Here is a 15,178-nt window from a genome sequence, read left to right as displayed (position 1 = left end):
TTTTTCCACTTGTTCATGTCAGCTTTGATTTCTTTGAGCAGTGTTTTGTAATTTTCATTGTAAAGGTCTTTCACGTCTCTGGTCAGGAAGATGCCAAGGTATTTCATTTTTTTTGTGGCTATTGTGAATGGAACTGTGTTTTTTATTTGGGTTTCTGTTTGTTTATTATTGGTGTAGAGAAATGCGATTGTCTTTTGTACATTTATTTTGTATCCTGAGACTTTGCCAAAGGCTTTTATCAATATAAGGAGACCTTTGACAGATTCTCTTGGGTTTTCAAGGTACACCATCATGTCATCTGCATAGAGAGATAACTTGACTTCCTCTTTTCCTATTTGAATACCTCTGATTGCCTCCTCTTCTCTGATTGCTTTAGCCAGGACTTCCAATACTATGTTGAACAGGAGGGGAGAGAGTGGGCATCCAATAAGGTTATTTTTATTGGAGAAGAAAATAAATTCTCAAAAAGCCTGCATCAAATTTCTAGTCCTTGGATTGCCTCTTAGAGCTTTGCAATTATCAGTCCTCAGGTGCTTCTCTTTCTCTAAAGGGACATGTTCTTACCTCTTACACATATTAACCATAGAGACTTTGTTATTCTAATTATAGATATGTCCTAAAAATACAGATAAATAGGCAAGAGAAACTGCTTAAAAATGATGACTAAATGAGGCAAAGAAGAGAGATAGAGAAGAGGAGAAGAAAGAAATAATCACATATAATATATAAAAAGAAAATTTTCCTTACCCGCTTGTCCATTAGAAATCCAGAAATCCATGGTGAGTGAATGCATGAAAATTTACAGTCCATGAATTACAGCAGTCTGAATAGTTGCTACAATATCTTTTTTTTTTTTGAGTTGGCATCTCACTCTGTTGCCCAGACTGGAGTGCAGTGGCCGCTCCCGGCCACCGCGGCCTCGACCTGCTGGGCTCCGGCGATTCTTCACCTCAGCCTTCCACGTAGCCAGAATTACAGGCATGCGCTACCACGCCTGGCTGATTTTTTGATTTATTGTAGAGATGAGGTCTCACTGCCCAGGTACAATATCTTATAAACAAGGCCTATAGTAAGGAGTTAAGGACATCACTGGGGCCTCTGCTGAAGGACCCAACATGTACTAATAGTATATCAATATTAAAAATAATAATTCATATATTATACTCTAATATCTATAAAACAATTCTGTCTGCTCTACAAAACTGATAAAATGGTATGAAACAGTTTTGAAATTTAAGGATAGATCTTTACAATGCTGCCCCCTCATATACATACAACTTATAGCTTTGAGGTTCCTTTTCTATTTTTCTTGCTCTAGTGCCATACTGAAAGCGTTGCTTCTAATACCTACATTGCAATCCAGTTATGCAAAAAAAAAAAAAAACCTCACTGATCTTGTCATCCAGTCAAAAAATATATGAGGAGCCAGGTGTGGTGGTGTGAGCCTGTAGTTCCAGCTACTTGGAAGGCTAAGATGGAAGGATCGTCTTAGTCTAGCAGGTCGAAGCTGTGGTAGCTGTGACTGTATTACTGCACTCCAACCTAGGTGACAGAGATGCCAACTCAAAAAAAAAAATGGTTTTAATTAAAAAATTTAAAACAGTATGAGGGATAAACAAGCAATAAATACATATAGGGTACCTCTCAAAAAATTTATTTCTAAAAAAATTGTGAACCAGGCATGGTGGCTCAGCCTATAATCCTAGCACTTTGGGAGGCCGAGGCAAGAGGATTGCCTGAGCCTGAAAGTTCGAGACCAGCCTGAGCAACTTGGTGAGACCTTGTCTCCACAATAAATCACAAAAAGTAGCAGGGTGTGGTGGCGTGAGTCTGTAATTGCAGCTATTTGGAAGTCTGGGGAAGAAGGATCGCCTAAGCCCAGCAGGTCAAGGCTGTGTGGATGTGTGTGCCACTGCACTCCAGTCTGGGCGACAAGAGTGAGACTCCAACACACACACACACAAAATTGTGTATTTCACTTTGGGAGACGAAGGTAAGAGACCAGGGGCTCAAGACTAACCTGGGCAACTTGGCGAGATCTCATTTCTATAATAAATCAAAAAATTTGCCAGGCATGATACACACCTATGGTTCCAACTTCTTGGAAGACTGACAGAAGAATCACTTGAGTACAGCAGGTGGAGGCAGTGACCATGAGCATACCACACTGCACTCCAGCCTGGGCAAAAGAGTGAGACTCTGACTCAAAACAAAAACAAAAAAATGTGTATTCTTACATGTTAGACTTCAGTCACCTTCAAAGTATTTTCCATTTAATGCAAAATCAAGATGCTTTTTTCACTGTTCAAAGCAGTTTTTAAACTCATCAATTTTGATGCCTTTTAGTGCTTCTGCCATTTTTTTGTTTCATCTCTTCCATATCAGCAAAATGTTTCCCTTTGAGGACTTTTTTTCATCTAGAGTAACAAAAAAGGTCACTAGAGGAGAGATAGGGTGAATAGGGAGGTTGAGGCACCGGGGTAATGCCATTTTTGGTCAAAACACTGAATATTCAGTGCAGTGTGAGCAGGTGCGTTGTGATGGTGGAGAACCATGACTTATTTGCCACAACTCGGGACGTTTTTCTGCAAATTGTGATGCAATCTTCTCAAAACGTCCAGATAAGTTCCATATGTTCACACTCATAAGAGGACCTTGAATGATTGTAATGCTATAAGAAAGCGATTGGGAGTAATGGGAAACTACTGGGGGAGTAGGATTGGCAGTTGAAGGAAACTGCTAGGAGAGGGAGGAGAATACCTCATTAACAGGGGTACCTGCATGATTAATGTTTGTATACCTAATCCTGAATTGTACCCCACATCTTTACAATAAAAAAATTTTTTTAAGTCCAGATAAAAATTTTGATTGACCATTTGATCCAGAGGAACAAATTCCAAGTGAGTACACTTAAGGGGCCTGCCCTCCAAAAAGGTAATTCCGCGTTTTTCTGGGTCTTCCTCATATATGAGTTAGGGCAGCACCTATGTCAAGAAACCAATAATCTAGTGGAGGAGATTATAAAATAGTCTCAAAATAACTACAGCTCTTTACTTCCTTATAACACAATGTAGACCAAATTACTTTGATTCTGCATACCAATGGCATATAGAAATCATCAGGAAGCAAATGTCAAACTTTTCCAATGGCAAAAAAACAACTATCCATTCTCATATTACATGCATATAATCCATATACATATTACCTTAATCTTCTTACAAAGCTATTTACCATCTCAACTTTGTTCTTGTAAAAACAAGTGTCAGCCGGGCTCGGTGGCTCAGCCTGTAATCCCGCACCTTTGGGAGGCTGAGGTGAGTGGATTGCCTGAGCCCGCGGGTTCGAGACCCACCTGGGCAGCGAGACCTCATCTCTACAATAAATAAAAAAATCAGCCGGGCGTGGTAGCGCATGCCTGTAATTCCAGCTACTGGGAAGGCTGAGGTGGAAGGATCGCCGGAGCCCAGCAGGTCAAGGCTGCGGTGGCCGGAAGCGGCCACTGCACTCCACTCTGGGCGACTGAGTGAGACTCCAACTCAAAAAAAAACCAAAAAACAATACAAGTGTCTGTAAACTGGGTTTTCGGTCCACTTAAGTCACAGTAAAGATTTCTTGTTGCCCTGGTTACCTGCTTTGTTTTGCCTTTTTAAAAAAAATTATTTATTTTTTTATTGTGGTAAAATATACATAACAAAATTGTCATTTTAACAATTTTTAAGTGTGCAATTCAGTGGCATTAGTAGATTGACAATGTTGCGTAACCATCACCACTATCCATTTCCAGAACTTTTCATCATCCCTAACAGAAATTCCATACCTCATTAAACAATAACTCCCTATGCCACTTACCCCCAGCCCTGGTAATCTCTAGTCTACTTTATGTCTTATAATTTTGCTTATATCAAATACTTCATATAAGTGGAATACAATATCTGTCCTTTTTGACTGACTTATTTTGCTTAGCATGTCTTCAAGTTTCATTCATGTTCTAGCATGTATTAGAATTTCACTCCTTTTAAAGCTGAATAATATTCCACTGTGTTTATATACCATATTTTATCTATTCGTCTGCTGATGGATATATGGGTTTTTTTCCCGCTTTTTGGCTATTGTGAATAAAACTTGAGAACACCGATGTATAAATATTCGAGTTCCTATTTTCAATTATTTTGGGCATATACCTAGGAGTGGCACTGCTGGATCAAAGGATAACTATATATTTAACTTTTTTGAGGAAAAGTCAAACTTTTCCACAGTGGTTTTACATTCCCACCAGCAAAGCATAATGGTTCAATATCGCCACATCCTCATCAACACTTGTTCTTTTGTTTGTTTGCTTTGGTTTTCCTATAATAGCCATCCTAAAGGGCATTAAGTGGTACCTCACTGTGATTTTGATTTGCCTTTTCCTAATGATTAGTGATGCCGAGTATCTTTTCATTATTTGTATATCTTCCCTGATAAAATATAATCTATTCAAGTCCTTTGCATAGTTTTGAGTTGGACTGTTTTGTTGTTGTGAGTTGCAGTTCTTTACAAATTCTGAATATTAATCTCTTATCAGATCTATGCTTTGAAAATATTTTCTTCCATCCTGTGGGTTATCTTTATAGTCTCTTTGTAGTATCCTTTGATGATGTTTTTTTTTAAAGATTTAAAATTAAGTAATTTCTACCATTTATTTTTTTACTTTCAATTATGTTCAAAATCAATTATAAAGTTATAAAATGTGTCAGATATTTTTACTGTAAATTTTACAAAGTTTTTAAAATTTAAATTCCAACAATATGTTTCATTTTAATCTAAAGCTACATTCTATGTTACCACTTACTATGAAACCACTATAGTTCATTCAAGCTTTGGAAGAAGTAATTTTTGCATACAATTAACTAATTACCTTTGGCTGTCAATGTTACCATCTAACTCAGGCATTCTGTTTGGGGTTCAATAAGGATATAATAGAAACGTCATGCTTTAGAAATAGAAGGAATGCTATTAATACTTGCTGCTTATGCTGAGAGGCAACAGAGTGAGGTGATTAAAAGCATGAATATAGAGAGAAACTGATGATGTTCAAATCTGATCTCCATCAGTTCCTAGATGAGGTGCCTTGGCCAAGGTTTACTTAACATCTCTGTGCCTCAGTTCCCTCGTATGTAAAATGGTGACAAATTATTTGACTACTCAAAAAGTTGTTGTGAGAATTAAAAGATTTAAATTTCTAAAATGCTAGAAAGATTAGTTGGGACAAAATAAACATCAAGTGCTTAATAAATAAAAATGTGAAGAAATCACTTCCTTGAGATACCTATACATACTTTTTTCTTTTTCCTTTATTTTATTAGAAAGATGTGGGGTACAAGTCAGGATTAGGTATGTTAGTCTGCATGCAAATGAAGTCTGGGCCTCCAACTGGTCCTCACTTCCCCTGGTTTAAGATCAGCTACCCTTAGTGATATCATGTCCCCCCTCAACTATATTTTTCATCAACATTATTTTAGTATTACTACTGAATGAATCATTAATTATTAATACCTTCTATTGTAATGAAGAAATATTAAAGGTTTCATGACTCCATAGATTGAGCCTTTTAAAACATATTTTAGAATTACTATGGGATGAATAATTCATTCAAGATGTATTTATCAGAAACATACAAAACATTGAAAACACAATTGTGCTTGACCTCAAGGAACTTATAAAGGAGTTGTGATCGTTAATCCCAGCAGATTATGATGTGTGCAATGACAGGAGAAGTTGAGCAAACTCTGCAAACATACAACAGAGCAGCTGACCAGGCTTTGAGGCGCACAAGGAGGCAACATGGGGAAATGATACAGAAATTAAGAGCTGAAGGCTTTCAGGCATACTGTCTGCTGAAAAAATTGGAGAGGGTGGAGAGGGGAGCTTCTTATAAGTCACTAAATCCTGTAGACTTTACATCTTTAGCAGTTCTTATCCAGCATGACTGCTATAGCAAAAATGGACACCTGGTCTTCCTGATCCTGTTTTAATCCCCTCCAATTTATTCTTCACACTGTTGCTAAAATCATCTTTCTAAAACACAAAATGGATCCCATCTTCCTCCAGCTAAAATCCTTCAATGGCTTTCAATTTGTGGAGAAATCCAAATTTCATATGAGGTCCTTCCTAATTAGACCTGTTTTCCTCTCCAGCCACAACTGACTCTCCTTTCCTTGCCCTATTACCCTAAACTCCAGGTATACCTAATCATTGGCCTTTTCTAGCCGTACCACCTTTTCTATCATCTTTGTGCCTTTGCACATAATGTTCCCTCTACCTGAATGCAGTTTCATCTGGCTAACTCCTAAGACATTCAGCACAGATAGTACCGCCTTCTAGAAGTCTTCCTTGAACAGCATCCCTCATCTCCAAATCTTGGGTAAAGTGCCCTTCAAATAAACAGTAAATTATTTCTATATCTCTCTATTAGCAAATAAGCTTCTTAAGCACAGAAATAATGCCTTCTATTTTTGCATGATCAGCATCTCAACATACATCTGGCACTTGGACAAACAATAAATGTTTATTGAATGAGGAATAAACCAACTGTGAAAATTAATGTGAAAGTTTCTCTCATTTCAGGTAAATCTTCATTAAAATAAAAACAGAATGTTCATGGCCATTTTTTTTTTAGGTACAAGAAATCAGGTACATGAATGGTACTGCCTACTACCAAAAATTCATAAAGTTTTAAGTAGCACAAATGGGTCATTTAAACTGTTCCCTCACCTAAAATCACCCCATGTAGATAAACTTCTATTTTAATTTGAAAGTTTTTTTAGAGCACTGCCAATTTTGAATTCATCCTGTCTTTTTTTTTTTTTTTTAACTAATGTGTTTTCTCTTCTACAGTAAATATCTATTATATCCATCTGTCTGTAGAAGGTAGAAGATTTGATTCAGGAATGGGACAGCATAGAGAGTAAATAGGACAGTACTAATGGTATTATCTGCTTCAGGAAGTTTCATGGGTTATATTTGAAGAGAAAAGATTTGGAAATTAATCAGCTCAAAAAAACTATCTTCACATAGAATTTTTAAATTTTATTCATACATCACTACATTAAAAAATTTGAGATATTTTACTCAAAGATATATATACAAAAATATGTATACAGTTCCCCCTTCTTTTTGTAGTGGGAAGGGGAACTGATAATTCTATCATAAACATAGGTTAAGGGTGGTTGCAATTGATTTAGAACATAGCATTTAGTTTCTGACCACAAAAGTTAAAAATGGAAACACTTTGTGAAATAAAATAAAGCAGGAACAATTTTTTTCCCTGAAATTTTATATCTAGCCCTAGCTTGCCATATAAAAGTTAATAAATATTCATTGCATATACAAGTATATCTCTGTATAAAAAAATTTAATGACAAGATAAACATCTTCATGATAGATTGCAAGAAGTTATGGGAAAATCTAAGTGTGTTTTTTAAAAAATAAACTCTCAATTTTTTTTAAAAGGGCATCTTTTAAACTAAGTCTACAAACAAAATTCTATGGAAACTAATATAATCTAGTCTATATACATACTTTAATAGTAATTCTAACTTTACGCAGATATAGAAATTAGAATATTTAGAAAAATGGATAGAAATCATTTCCTTTGGAGACACAAATGCACACATGCACAAATATTTTATCACTTATTTTCATTGAGGCTTTTAACAGAACCTGAATAATACATTTTAAATTGAGCCATTCTTATCCATAAAAATAAAATCGTAGCTGGGCATGGTGGCTCATGCCTATAATCCCAGCACTTTGGGAGGTATAGGCAGGATGATTGCTTGAGCCCAGGAATTTGAGACCAGCCTGGGCAACACAGCAAGGCATTGTCTCAACAAAAAATTTTTTAAAATTAGTCAGGAGTGGCGATGAGGGCCTATTATCTCAGTCACTAGGGAGGCTGAGGTGGAAGGATCGCCTGAGCCCAGGAGTCTGAGGTTCGAGACAGTGTTGAGCAGTGAGCATGCCACTGCACTCCAGCCTAGGCAACAGAGTGAGACTCTGACTCAAAAAAATAAATAAATAAATCATGGAGTATATGGCAAAATCAATATTTCACTTTGAAAATCAGGGAAGTATAACTTTGTATTCACACAGGCCAACATTTTTCTCAAGATGTAGCCCTGGGTTAGCAATCTCCTAAAGCCAGTACAGCTACTCAATAGAAATCCCAAAGTTATGCCCTCAATGAACAAGACAAAGTACTTTATACAAAGCGTGATTAACTAAAAAAGGGAAGAAGTACTAAGAATACACTCACAACAACCAACCAACAAACATCAAGTGCTTCCTCCTTCACTGTACTCTACCTCATGCGTTCTCTAAAGCCCAGAAGAGCAGTAAGTCACAGGTAGCTGACAGTCCCAGGCTCTGAATAAGTCTCTTCTAGACTCTCCTGGATCTAGGCAGGTTCTCAGTCCAACACCATCTGAAGGACTACCTTGGTTTTCAACTTCTAGTGGATTATTGACTACCCTGGTTGCTTTTAAAGAGTTTCTGATTTGATAAGACTCAGGAAATCAAGGAGGCCTAAAGGTCCTCTAGTGCTCTGAGGCCACCTTAAACCCTAAATATTACTCCCACTCTTTCAAACCTCCAGATATTTATCAATTAAAGTTAGTCCTCTCTATTTGGCCTCCACTCAAATTCCCATGATGGTCCTAAAGGAGACCTCAGCAGCCACTAAGTTTCACAATTATTGGAGAGGCATTGGTACACAAAGATCTAAACAGAGAACTTTTTTCTACAGATAACATCAAGATGTATTAGGAACCAGAACCATTCAAAAATAGTTTATTAATATCTATAAGGTAAGGTAGAAAGAGCACAAGACTAGGCAGCAATTAAGAAATAGGTTCTAGCCGGGCTCGGTGGCTCAGCCGGTAATCCTGTGCCTTTGGGAGGCTGAGGTGAGTGGATTGCCTGAGCCCATGGGTTCGAGACCTGCCTGGGCAGCGAGACCTCATCTCTACAATAAATCAAAAAAATCAGCCGGGCGTGGTAGCACGTGCCTGTAATTCCAGCTACGCGGAAGGCTGAGGTGGAAGGATCGCCGGAGCCCAGCGGATTGAGTCTGGCGACAGTCTGGGCGACAGTGAGACTCCGACTCAAAAAAAAAAAAAAAGAAATAAGTTCTAGTCCCAGTATGACCTCTATCTCACTTTGTGAAGAGGCAATTATTCAACTTTATTCGGGCTTAAGTATCCATACTACTCTACTTGCCTGAGCTGCTGTGAAAAACTATTTTTTAAAAAAGAGATGTGAAAACAATTACTCCTTCAAAAAACAACTTCAAAAATATTTTCTCCTTTCTTCATCCTACTTAAATATTTTGAACTTCTACTCTCTGCTAAGCATTATGCTATGCATGGAATTTATGGTTAATGGAGAAAACAAACTAAATAACCACAATTGTGATAAGTGTCATGAAAGAGAAATACTAGACTCAAGGTAGCATAAATCAAGAGACTTAATTTACTGTGCGAGCTCAGGGAAAGCTTCCCTGAAGAATCAACACTGAAACAGAGCCATAAAGAATGAGCTGAAATTAGTTAGACAAAGAAGCGCATGAAAAGATTTCAGGCAGAGGTGCAAAGGCCCTGAATCAACATTCAAATGCTAAGTGGAATTATGAAATACTTAAGACTGGGCACAGTGGCTCACACCTGTAATCCCAGCACTTTTGAGAGGCAGAGTGAGAGGATTGCCTGAGCTCACAGGTTCGAGACCAGCCTGGGCAACATGGCAAGACTATGTTTCAACAATAAATCAAAAAATTAGCTGGGCATTGTGGCACACCTGTAATTCCGGCTACTTGGAAGGTTGACGTGGAAGGATCACCTGAGCCCAGAAGGTTGAGGCTGTGGTAGCTATGACTGTGGCATTGCACTCTAGCCTGGGTGACAGAGTGAGACTCCCACTCAAAAAAAGAAAAGAAAAAAAAACCTAAATAACTTTTCAAAAAACCCAAAAGTTTAATCTGTAACATTAACATTTGTCATTTGTAAGCCCCATCTATATCTATTCTAGGCTCATCTATAGCTTGAATTCTTTATTTTAATTGTTCAATTTTTCCTAAGAAAGCAATTAGAGCCTAGCCCTTGCTCTATTATGTTCTACTGTGTACCAATGCCTAGTTAACAAACACAGATAGATGTCCATGTAGGAACAGTGACCTGGAACACAATACAATTCTGAATAAGCTTTTGCTTCTAGGACACATTGTTAGGTGCATACAAGACCAGAATGTTTATGGCCCCTTTTTTCATTTAAGCACATGTATTTCCACTTAAGCATATGCAACAAACTTCTCTATCCCTATCTCATAAGAGAAAGTCAGTATTTTTGAGTTAATTATCTTTTATATTCATAACTCTTTTTATATTCACAAAATATGTCAAATTTAAATAACATAATTGGTTAAATTTTTTGAAGTTGCTTTGCTAATTTTCTTTTCAGTTTCAATATCCTTTGGAACAGTAGGCTTTGTAAGAGGATTATGGTACAGGAACATGCCAAGATATATATTAAATACATTATAAATGTTTACTAGGGACTTCTCATAGCATTCTAAGGCATTAGATAGTTAATCTGAAGATTTTCATCCTGTTCCAGACACATATAATCTAAAATCATTGTGTCAACAATATATATTACTTTTGTTGAATTTTGAACCCATTAAATTGCCTCATATGCAAATTTGCTTCATATAGATGCATATTTAAAAGTTATGCAAACTTATTTATTTCTACTTTCTGAAAATATGTATAACTAATGTTTTACTAAATTTTGATCTCCATTTATATAAATAGCTAGTTCCGGAGAATTTGATTTTATATAACTAGGCAGTTTAAAAATAATTTTCTTGGAGTATTTACTAGCTTATTTCAGAAGACCTCCTAAAAAGACCCAAGAGTGACCTGGTAGTCCAATATGTCACAAAACATGTTTCTTATATTTTATAACCAACCACCTCCAATTGCTGAAATTTTACAATTAATAGAAGTAACAATGTATGATCTTTTCTAAGTTGTGTTACTAATTATTCGGAGAAGGGAAGAACCACAATTCATTTTTAAATAGCTACAAGATAGCCGGGCTCGGTGGCTCAGCCTGTAATCCCTGCACTTTGGGAGGCTGAGGTGAGTGGATTACCTGAGCCCGAGGGTTTGAGACCCGCCTGGACAACTTGGTGAGACCTCATCTCTACAATAAGTCAAAACTTGGCAGGACGTGGTAGCGTATGCCTGTAGTTCCAGCTACTTGGAAGGCTGACACGGAAGGATTGCCAAAGCCCAGCAGTTCGAGGCTGCAGTGGTTGGGAGCGGCCACTGCACTCCAGTCTGGGTGACAGAGTGAGACTCCAACTCAAATAAATAAATAAATAAATAAATAGCTACAAGATGTCATGGTTCAGAGTGTTTGAGTGTACATATAGAAATTTTATAACAAACATTTAAGTTTTAAATTTTTCATATGTGTTCTTCTGATTTAGAAGGAATAAAACATCAATTTTAAAAACCTAAAGAGGGGCAATGCCCATCGCAGCTGGACTGGATAAAGAAAATGTGGTACATATGCACAATGGAATATTATGCAGCCATAAAGAAGGACAAATATATAGACTTTGCAGCAACTTGGAAGGATTTGGAGTCAATCATACTCAGTGATCTATCACAGAAACAAAGAACAGAGTACCATATGTTCTCACTCATAAGTGGACCTTGACAATTATAATATTATAAGAAAGCATTTGGCAGTAATGGGAAACTGTCAGGGGAGAGGGGGTGGGATTGGCAGTTGAGGGAAACTGCTAGGGGAGGGAGGAGCATACCTCATCAACAAGAGTACCTGCATAATCAATGTTTGTCTACCTAGCCTTGAATTATACCCCACATCTTTATAATAAAAAATTTTTTAAAAATAAATTTAAAAAGAAAGTGAAAAAAACAAAAACAAAAACCAAAAGAGTATAGACATTCTGTACATAGTTCTTTTTAGTAACAATTTTGACTGGAAATCAAACTTACTCTTTTCAAAACTCTGAAGAGGAGCTCTTGCAATACTTTGTCTGCCTTTGTAATTACTTTGGACATGTTTAATAAGGCAAATATCAAAAACAATTTAAAATATAAGAGATTTAAAATAAAATAAAACTCCACTGATAATTTTCGCCATTAATAGTCCTTTTACATGGAATAAATCAAAAAATTCTTAACAAGGGAATTACTAGTTTAATAATGATGCCTATATGTAAAATATTTTTCACATTATCCTGGAGTTATGATACATATTTCCATAAACAATATATCGGGGGGAGAGATGACAAAGCAAAATAAAATCTTCCCAGATACATGGACACTATGTCAAAAGTCAGGAGTAAAATGCACTGGTATCTTCAGCTACCAAAATGAAGGCATTTAGCAGGGGGAAAAAAGGCTTAATTACAATATATAATTGATAAACACATATTGTGGCTCACTCTAAAGCACTTTTTAATCCATGGTGATTTTTTAAAAGAATAAGCCACTTGAATGGTTAAGTAAAGTGGCTATTAAGAAAAGTTTTTGTAACAAAGCTCACAGGTTATTTTTTAATTAAAGGAATAAATATATTGGAATACAGCATCCATTACCTGCCTCTATTTAAAATTACTAAAGGAATACTTATATTGAAACTAGATAACATAAAATATATTTTTAAAATTAGGTTTATCAGGAAAAGAAACATCTTAGCATGCTATCCAAATATAAGTCAAGCGCAAAAAGTTTTGAAACATTAAGCTATATTCTTTTTGTATTCCATTCCCTCATAAACCAAATCATAAATGTAAAGTTGTATATCTAAGCCACTTACATTGCCAGTTTGGATTAAATTCCATAATATACTCTACATTGCACTCTTATGGGAAGAAGTAACCTGCCACTACTCACTACAAGTGATATTCCAGATCTTAAGTGTTATATATACTTCAACATTTCAGTATTAAGTTTTTAAAATAATATTGACTATTTTCCCATTTAAAAAAATAAAGTGTTAGTTTGACTGTAAACATATTGTTTACATATAGTAAGGCTATTCACAAGGGCCACCGAGAAGGTTAAGATGGAGAAAATTTGAAAAGTAACTGCAATTTAAAAATGCAATCCCCTGCTCTGCCCCATCTGGGGGTACCCTGCTCAGGGATGGGCCTGCAGGGCTGCACCCAGTCTCCCTGGTTAACAGAGACTCAAGAAACCTCTGGGGTCCTGTTTTCTGGTCATGTGATCCCAGGGGTACACACAAGCCCCTTGGGTGTCTGAACAGAAGGGCATGGGAGGGAGGGCCACACCCCTGCACCCTTGCTCTGCTGGTGTAGTGGGCAGCTGCCCATCCCCACCCCATCCTGCACTGCGGGCTCCTGAGTCGGCAGATTAAGCATTTTATACATTGTATTTTAAATACATGTTTTAAACTTGTCAAAAAAATGCAGTGTGCTCTGGTAAACTTAACTTAGTCTGTATATATGCAATACTGGGCATCTGGTATTGTTCTGGGTACTTTGAGGAGTATGAGTGAACACATACATACACACAGAATTAAAAAATTAACCCACATATGAAACAACTACAGAGCAAGGATTATCAATTTTGAAATGGCAATATTTTAGAAATGGAGAACAGATTAGTGGTTGCCCAGGGTTAGAGACAGCAAGAGGTGGGTGTTGTCATAAAAGGGCAACACAAGGGATCCTTGTGATGATGAAAGTGTTGTGCGACTGCAGTGGTGGCAGATACACATGGGATAAAATAGCATACAACAGAACACACATACACATACACAAGTACAAGTACAACTGTGTCAACCTAAATAAGATCAATGGATATTCATCAACGTCAACATCCTGGCTGTGATACTGTACTACAGTTTTGCAAGATGTTACCACTGGGGAAACTGAGTAAAGGGTACACAGAATTTCTCTGTATTATTCCTTACAACTGCATGTGAATCTACAATTATCTCAAATTTAAAAGGTTTTTTTTAAAATTATAAACTTCCTCCATTCTAAAGGAATGCTCCACACCCCCAAATAAAATACACAAGGAATAAATGCCAAAATCTCAGTGACAAAAATTATCACTTAGGTGAGGTAGTAATTCCCCAGAGTAATCATTATGTCTAAATATTCTTGCTGTAAATGTGATTTTTTAAAATTATACGCTAATTTAAATTAGTTTAAAAGATTATATCTTACAAACAAGATTTCTTAAGACACAGTAGTGATAAAATGTGACCTTACAGTTCAAGTGGTGGTAGAATCATCCTTAATGAGAGAACTACCATTACCTTCTCTATCCCTTTATGATAACAGATAAACAAATTCTCTCTCTTCTGCAAGAGGTCTGAGTAAGGGGTGGGATTCTCAAGAGCACCATAAGGATTTCCCAAAGATTGGTCTTTATCCACCTTGAATTTCTTGGAAAAGATTCAAGCATATCACTCCTCTTTCACTGACACAAGACGAGAAATAATGTGTAAACCACACTGGAATTCCTTTCCTGCGAGTAAGTCGAGAAAGTCGGAGGTGATCAAAGGCAGGGCGACATGCAACGGCACCCGGATACAACGGGACTGATTAGGGTAGAATCCCATTCACGTAAAATGACTTCCAGGCGATTCATATGGTCTTGACTTTCAACTTGTCACCTGCCTGGTTGCATCGAAAAAATAAATAGGAACATCGGGCCCCTCTCACACCAATCTGGAAGCTTCACCCAAAAACCCGCTAAGGAGAAGGCAGGTTTCTGAAGTCTTTGCGCCCTCGCGGCCCCACCCCGCCGCTCCCCAAAAGCCCAGCGGGCAGGAGAGCCGGGCGCCCAGGGCGGGGGCGCGGCGGGGGTTCAATGGCCCGGGTCGAGGCGAGGCCCGGGACGCTGAGCAATGAGAAGCTGGGGATGCCGGGCGAGGGGCGCGGGGCCCTGCCGGGGAGCGACGTGGGTTCGCGGTGAGGGCTCACCCGCGTTCTGCAGCGTCTCGATGTTTTGGGGTCTTGTCGCCAACTCCGCCACCATCTGCACGAACTGGGTCCGGGCTTTCTGGTACTGCTCGAACACTGCGGGGAGAGACTCGGTGGAACGGCCCGGTCGCCCGCGTCGCCGTCGCC

General features: G+C 37.7%; 1 protein-coding gene across 4 annotated transcripts in view; it reads right to left on the bottom strand.

Annotated features, from left to right (window-relative positions):
• Positions 1-15,172, bottom strand: part of SPAG6 (sperm associated antigen 6) — a 71,696-nt gene extending 56,524 nt beyond the window's left edge. For 3 of the 4 annotated variants that reach the window (XM_008063635.1, XM_008063637.2, XM_008063638.2), the window contains exon 1: positions 15,032-15,172. In XM_008063635.1, coding sequence (XP_008061826.1) covers positions 15,032-15,086 — 55 coding nt within the window. In that variant the 5' untranslated portion in view covers positions 15,087-15,172. Of the gene's footprint in view, positions 1-747; positions 794-15,031 lie in introns of those variants that run through there. The other variant, XM_021715300.1, reaches the window with a different exon arrangement.
• Positions 15,173-15,178: the final 6 nt, after the last annotated feature.

The sequence above is a fragment of the Carlito syrichta genome, unplaced genomic scaffold, assembly GCF_000164805.1.
Source record: "Carlito syrichta isolate Samal-C Ts95f unplaced genomic scaffold, Tarsius_syrichta-2.0.1 Scaffold306975, whole genome shotgun sequence".
Classification (NCBI taxonomy): domain Eukaryota; kingdom Metazoa; phylum Chordata; class Mammalia; order Primates; family Tarsiidae; genus Carlito; species Carlito syrichta.
The sequence above is the reverse complement of the archived record's forward strand: the minus strand, read 5'-3'. Positions and strand labels throughout refer to the sequence as shown.